We start from the raw sequence: 7,396 nt of genomic DNA on the forward strand, positions 1-7,396 counted from the left end.
AATCCTAAAGATAGATTAAACTTATTTAAGATTTTAGAAGAATTTAAGGAATATATAAAATATACTAATAAAAGAGAAAGATAGATATAAAAAGAAATATAATAGAAATAAAGAAAACCTAAGAAATAAAGGATATAACTCCTATTAGTATAAGTATAACTAAGAGGATACCTTAAACTAATATAATAAGAAAATATATCTATTTAATTAAAAATATTAGAATATAACTAAGATCCTCTTAATAAGAAATTTAGTATACTAAGATTCTAGTTAAGAATTAAACTTAGATTTAAAACCTTAAAAGTACTTAATAACTATACCTCTAAAACTAAAGAAAACTTAGCTAGAAGATCTTTAACTACTTTATTTTTATCTATAACTACTAAAGTCTCTTTATAACCCTTTTTAAAAACTATTTACTTTACTTTATAAATATAATCTAACTTTATAAGCGCCTTATTCACTTCAGCTTATGCTTTTTATAATACCTCTATTCTCTTTTAAAATAATTCCTTAATTTTCTCCTCTTTATTATCTAAATAATAAGATTCTACTATTAATTGCTCTACTATAATAAGTTAGTAAAAAAAAACTAATAATAAAAGATAAAAACTTATACTAGTAGATTATATTATTAGAAGTATTATAAAAGTAATAAGTACTACTAATAGTGATATACTTCCTATAAACTAGTAAACCTAATAGTATTTTATAATATAAACCTTTTAAGTAATAATAATAATAAAGTATAACTTTAAAACTATTCTTAGTAATATTAAGAGAATAATAATAATAATAAAGTATAGAAACTATAAAATTATTAGTAATATAACCTAATATAATATTAGTACTTTAAGTAAAATAGAAAGTATAATTAATAGATCCCTAACCTAAAACTAATAACTTACTTATATTAGGTCTTAAGAATAAAACTTTTAAAAAGGGGACCTAATATTATAACCTATTATATATAGATAATAGTTAACTAACTTACTTAGCTATTAAGTAGCTAGGATAGGATATTTATATTATAGGATTATAAAAATAATAGGAACTTACTTAGAAATAAAAGAACTATAATATAAATTATATAATAATAAAAATAAAACTAAATAGATAGTATAAATCACTAAGTACTTAGTAAGGACTACTAAGTACTTACTAGTAATTACTAAGTACTTACTAATACCTAGTTAGGAATTAATAACTAGATAAAAGAACTATTTAAGACTTATATATAGTATAATCCTAAGCCTAGTTTATAATTAGATTTCTATAGCTCTTTAGTAATTAACTTAGTATTTATCCTTATAGATACTCTTAGCTTACCTTTACTATAAATTACTTATTAAGACTAAAACTAATCACCTTAGCCTCTAAAGATCTAATCTATAACTAGCCTATAACCTATAACTCAGACCATAACCTCAGTATACTATTATAACATATCAATCCCTAGCTTCTGTTAGCAGACCCTACTGTCAGATAGCTGACCATAACAACTGCCCCCCTATAATTAAGAACTTCAAGACAACACACACTGCAAGATTCCTGCTATGCCTTATCACAAACTTCAACATAAGAGACACGCGCGCGCAGCCACAATGCAAACCAGAGCCCTCGTCATAGGAGGCACAGGCGGGATCGGGTATGCTATCGCCCGCCACCTCGCGGCGAACGCCTCCTCCAGCATCATCATCAGTGGGCGTTCCCGACCTCAAAACATTCCCCATGGCAATATCGAGTTTCGCCAGCTCGATGCATCGTCGATGAGATTAATCAAGCAATACACGGAGTCCTACAAGTCCTCTCATGCCCCGAAAATCGATCTTCTCGTCCTCACGCAGGGCATTCTCACTACTGCTGGACGTACGGAGACGTCTGAGGGTATTGACCGCAAGATGGCGCTGCACTATTATGGCCGGCAACTCCTCATTCCCGAGCTCCTGCCTGTATTGACGGATGATGCGAAGGTTCTCATCGTGCTCGATGGATCGCGTGGCGATCCGGCACAATTGAACATGGCCGATCTGGATTTGTCTGCCAACTTCAGCATAGCCAATGCAGCAGCTCACTGTATCTCGATGACGGATGGGATGATCCAGTCATACGCGAAACAGCAGACAAAGGAGAACACGAAGAAGCGCCATTTCATACACGCATATCCTGGTATCGTCAAGACTGAGCTCTTTGCATCACTGCCTTGGTACTTGAGAGCGCCTACCAGGGCTTTCAGTCAAATTCTTGGCATCACGTCTGAAGAATGTGCCACAAACCTGCTCACCGGTATGGCAGAGGTTTCGGCTATGAACCAGAAAGAGGGCAAGTTCTGGAGTTGTATTGACAGCAAGGGATTGTTCATTGAAAACAAGCCCACTTGGACTGCTGATCAAATCCAGCAAGTCGAGGAACATACATGGAAGATCATCGATACGGCTGTTACTTCGTCCTCTTCCGAATGATTGCTTGATTTTTGAAAAGCTGTATTTCTATCACTGGCTTCGTAGCTTTCCGACCCGGCCGTATCAATCACACGAAGATCCCTGAATGTTGTCCCAGAACCTGTGACGTTTGCGACTTGATTTCCATTATGGAGGGCTCTCCCGTTCATTTCTGCCTGAGTGAACTTGGGCGTCCAAGCTGGCGTGGGGCGATTACCAGTGCCATGTACCATTGCATCGGACCCGGGTTTACCGACCCTCTGAATGTCAGCGGAGCATGGCGAACCCTGCCAAAAGTACAGGAGACCAATTGGTGTAGCCTCAAGCGCAACAGCGTTGATCACTCACCCAGATCCAGAGAAGATGGCGCTGAACCGGGTGAGAGTCCGAATGGTTCCTTCCATCTCGCTTGTTCCTCGCCGACAATTGAAGGGAATGGACAAGTGTTAATTCACTTCACTGAATACGGGATGACAATCAGTGACGACACCTTCGCTAAGCATGATGTTACGGTGCGGCTGCTGGCCTTTCGTGGCTCACGCGCTGGTGCTTTTGGGGCTTTGTGATTTCAATTTCTGGTAGGCTAGCCTAAGGATCTAACCAGCAGTTGAGATTCCAGACCCTGTTTTTGTAGAAGAATACATTGTATCCATTCCCTGACGCCAAATACCAAGTCGTTACGTTAGGTTGGCTTCGGCAAGGCTGAGCAATACTCAAAACATAGATTGGGAATACTTGAAATTAGACAAGCTGACATAAGCTAAGGCTTTTGAGTAGTGAGGTCTGAAACCGAAATAGAACAGGTGGACCTAGCCGAACACGGTCAACAAGGCATCTCCATACTCATCGTAAGATGAATTCATCTTCTCAATGTCATAGTCATTCCAGTAGCCCCCTCCTGCGACGTCGTACTGTTGTTCCCATGTTGAAAACCTTCCTTGGGCTTGGTCTGGGGTCACTCCTTGTGATGGCTTCGCATCATTTATAACCCATACCAAGGGGATAACCTTAGCACCAAGTGTTGTCTGCCAAGTTCCCGGGTTGTTGCCCGCTCCTCCATCATACACTTGAAGGTAAACCCGATCGAACAACCCGGGCTCGGCAGCGTCAATTTGACTCTTTATGGTGGCCCAAAAGCCACTGTTTGTGTATGGCGCGATCGAGTACTGATAGCCGATCGTGCCGAGAAGGTGGGCGAAGCTCACGGTGCTTGTAACATCATATACGCTTTCATCATCGTTGTTGAACGCATCAAGGTTCCATTCTGTCTTCAAAGCTTGGAAACTCTGATACAAGACAGAATTAGATCCGGTTCCGTTGCTGTTGATAAGGCTCCGAATATTCTGGAAGGTGGTGTCGTGGGACACTAAGGATATCTCGACTCGGTTGATGTGGGTAGTTCCTGTTTTAAAGGAGCGGATCTTTTCGGATAACGCTTCTCCTCCCACGTATGATCCGGCTGTCACTACCGGAGCATCGACAGCTTCTCCAGCATCTCCCGTGGAGTAGTATACCAAATCTCCGGTTTCAAGAACGCCAATCCTGAATATGAGCAATGTGTCGAACCCAGCGGTCTTCAAAGCTGATGTATTGGATTGAAGCACGTCTTTGAATAAATAGATGCCCTTGACATTGCCATCGGATTGGCATGATGCTAAAAGGGGAGAAAAAATCAACGCGAAAAATACATATATCCGCGCGAAAACAGTCGCTTTTACAGAATCGCGCATTTTGACGTGGTGGATGCTATTGTTCCGCGGGAGGTAGAGATGAAAGGCAATCGGCAGAGTCGCTAGGCTCCAATCCTCCCTTTAAGTCTTCTGCAGAATGCCTGCAAGGCTGCAAGGTCGGAATTTTTCAAGCCACGTAGCTAACGTTCCCCTGCCGTAACGTAGCAACAAACGTTCCGACCAAAGAAGCAGCCAAGAAATTGATCATGACTGATTAACCCCTCACTAACAGCATTTGGGCGACATCCGCCCCCAATTGTGGGGCCGAAGATTTGCGAACATGACCTGAGCGGCGTGGGTGCCTCGGAAATACTGCACAGGGATGTGGTAAAGAATGAAGAAATTTCGTGGCATCTTTGACATGCTAGAATGCAACTGATCTTGTAGAAATCATTCAGGGAGCTAATAAGCCCGCCAGAATGCACCGATCGTGGCGTGCTAGTTCGGAGATACGACGTGAGATTTGTCAGGACCCCGCGGCATGATGTGACCTTCCGAGAATGGCCGTGTGAGCCGAAGAACCCCAGGTCATTGCATCAAGTGAATATCGCATCTCATAGGCAATTAGCCAAGCCATAACGAAGATGAAAACCGACTGGCGGAGAAGCATGGCAAGCGCCGACACCGGACAGGTGGAAACTTGGCTGGTCGTGACTTCAAGCTCTTCACTATTCCGACGCTACTCAACCACCAACCATGGTCAACTAATGCCATTTGAGCAAGAGTAGCGTTTCTTTTCTCGGATGATGAAAGCATGCGACAGATGCTTGATCTCGTCGAGCTTATTAGTATGCGCGGTGCGACTTGCAGCAGAGAAATTACCAGCGGCGTGGTTTCGGATCGATGTGTGCAGGCTGACGATATCTAGGTGCGCATTGCCAAGAACATGAACATGTCAACATGATCCTTTTATTTATCCTTATCCTCTGGACGAAACTGATGACTGAGCCCTGCGGTCTTAGGTATTTGTTAATAATAGATATTTTATAAGGAGAGTTCCTCAAATGATCATGACTATCCAACCTAGGCAACTGAATAGCGCGGGCTTCCAAACCATGACAGGTGTTCTAACTTGCGCGCAGAAGATCCTTCTGCCCTCCCTTCGATCCTTCAGGTTGTGACATTGGAACGTGGAACAGGCTGATCACTTCTTACATGTGAAACGACATTGAATTAGATCGTAAATGTTGCGACTTTGAGTTATGATTTGAGGGATATCTCAACACATACATGCTGAGCTATTAGGCTGGTAAAATAGAACAACAGCTTTCAAGGCTTCAGAAGGTTGTTCATAGCGGGAAGAGCGATAAGTTTCTCACGAACAACATAAATCTAGGCATTGAAAGTTGATCTCTGCAAGTGGTAGCGCCATCCATAGTTACCATTCTCACTTTTCATCCTAGATTTCTACTACTAAATAGGGTATAACAAAGACCGCAGGTGTATTAGCGTGCATATGAGATATCTTTACCGGAGGAGTGCAAGTCGACTTGAGATCCATTGTGAAGAAAACCTGACATCGTCATCACAAAGGCGTACTCATTCCATCAACCTGTTATCGTCAAATGTAACCCAATCACCTTGGACAGTCATTTGAACCTTCTAAAAGCAAAACTCCAAGGACAAGCTGACATTGTCTCCTGGTCTAGTCAATTTCGCTGGGGGCGAAATTTTCAAGTCGCGCCTTCCTCGAGTTCCTTTCAGGCCTACCTCCTTCGTTCCTTCCATTTTCCTCTTGGCCAACTCACCTCACCCGATCTCGAAAATCTCTGCAACCCCTCTCACAAAAGCTGTTTTTCAGTTGGTCTGTATCTACGCCTCCTCCTCCAATACTCCTACTCAGCAATCCTTCGACTGTCACGCGTCGTCCGCCCAGGCCCGTGAACTCACCCTCGTTGGCAATTGTCGCCGCCACCTTACATTCTTTTGCTCTCCATCTCAGTCGAGTCACTCCTGAAGTCTTGCTATCAACTGGAAACGCAATCGTTCTCTCAACCGCATCACACTGCGACGGCGTCTCGGGCAAAACATCACGATCTCTGATATCGCCTGCCATGTCGCCATGTACTGCTCCTACCTATCCCGCATCCGAATCGCGTCTAACCAGGAATCGCAGACGTTAAAGTACCAGTGCCTCGCCGGCGAATATATGCCTCTGTCATCCCGCCTGCCAGCCCTCGTCGCAGTCCCCGTCATCGCGTCACCAAGCCAGAGTACAACATCGACAGACTTTTCAGCAAGACGACCTATTCGCAGTCTCCCCCGAAGGCTGTCAAAGACACGCCTTTGAGCAAGAAGGAAGAGTCGCAGAGTCTTGTGAAATCCGGCTACACCGAACCCGAGCACCAGAGCGCCCCAGCCAGGGATCTCACCACCATCAACTGTGCTTGCCGGAAGCCGAATGCTGAGAAGCCTTACATCTTCACCAAGTGTGGTCATGTAGGTCTATTGCCAGGCTCGCAACATCCATCCGCTAACTCACATAGGCTGCCTGCCAATCCTGCCTGGACAACCGGGGTACTTGCTGTGGCAAGGTGCAGAACGTCCAGCTCAACTACCAAGCTGGCGAGTCAAGTTGCGTTATTTGTCGCGAGGATAGCAAGCACGTCTGGTGCGTGTTGATCTGCGGTACGTTTACATCGCTCAATCGTTACTGGCAAGTTCTGACAGGTCCTCTCCATAGGTCACCGATCCTGCAAGCAATGCTTCGGAAACATCTCCGCCGACCCAAACCTTCGCAGCTGTCCGATTTGCCGCAAGAGCTTCCAAGTCGGATACATCGTCGCTGCCGATTCCGACCAGCTTCACTGAGCCACGTATCCACCCAAACACCTGGTTTTATTTACTCCTCGACATCGGTGGCTCTTTCCACGAGTGTCTCGATGCGTACCTAAATCACTACATCTCATACTTTACGGATGCTTTTTGCCACTATCTATACTTTGCCCATTCCAGCGTCGGCATGCGAGGCCTTCATGAGCGATTTGGCTTCGTCCTACGAGGGTTGCTTCTGCGTTTTCTTTTTGTCAACGGTGTTTCAAGCCATCTTGGGCATCAAGCAGGGATTTGGATTGATTGTTTCGAGGATGGCTAGGGAGAGGTTGACGGGGTAATTACACCAGACGGATTGCATGCGGGCGATTGTTTCTTGCCAATCAGGATGTTTTCCTTTTTCATTTCTCAGCTAGTTTAGGGGTTTTAGGGTTTCCCGGCCGTAGACATCAA

The 7,396-nt window shown here is 43.7% G+C and overlaps 3 protein-coding genes across 3 annotated transcripts; 2 read left to right on the forward strand and 1 right to left on the reverse strand.

Annotated features, from left to right (window-relative positions):
* Positions 1–1,604: 1,604 nt before the first annotated feature.
* GCG54_00014611 (Dehydrogenase/reductase SDR family member on chromosome X) lies at positions 1,605–2,462 on the forward strand (the record flags this gene model as incomplete). Its single annotated transcript, XM_045414436.1, has 1 exon — positions 1,605–2,462. The coding sequence occupies one exon, from the start codon at positions 1,605–1,607 to the stop codon at positions 2,460–2,462; it is 858 nt and encodes a 285-aa protein (XP_045256877.1).
* Positions 2,463–3,250: 788 nt separating this feature from the next.
* GCG54_00014612 (uncharacterized protein) lies at positions 3,251–4,171 on the reverse strand (the record flags this gene model as incomplete). The annotated part of the gene is made up of 1 exon (XM_045414437.1): positions 3,251–4,171. The coding sequence occupies one exon, from the start codon at positions 4,169–4,171 to the stop codon at positions 3,251–3,253; it is 921 nt and encodes a 306-aa protein (XP_045256878.1).
* A 2,054-nt stretch (positions 4,172–6,225) lies between these two features.
* GCG54_00014613 (uncharacterized protein) lies at positions 6,226–6,982 on the forward strand (the record flags this gene model as incomplete). Its single annotated transcript, XM_045414438.1, has 4 exons — positions 6,226–6,235; positions 6,288–6,610; positions 6,658–6,799; positions 6,855–6,982. 4 exons carry the CDS (start codon positions 6,226–6,228, stop codon positions 6,980–6,982), a joined length of 603 nt encoding a protein of 200 aa, XP_045256879.1.
* Positions 6,983–7,396: the final 414 nt, after the last annotated feature.

Source organism: Colletotrichum gloeosporioides, assembly GCF_011800055.1.
Source record: "Colletotrichum gloeosporioides strain Lc1 chromosome Unknown consensus_109, whole genome shotgun sequence".
In the NCBI taxonomy this organism is placed as follows: domain Eukaryota; kingdom Fungi; phylum Ascomycota; class Sordariomycetes; order Glomerellales; family Glomerellaceae; genus Colletotrichum; species Colletotrichum gloeosporioides.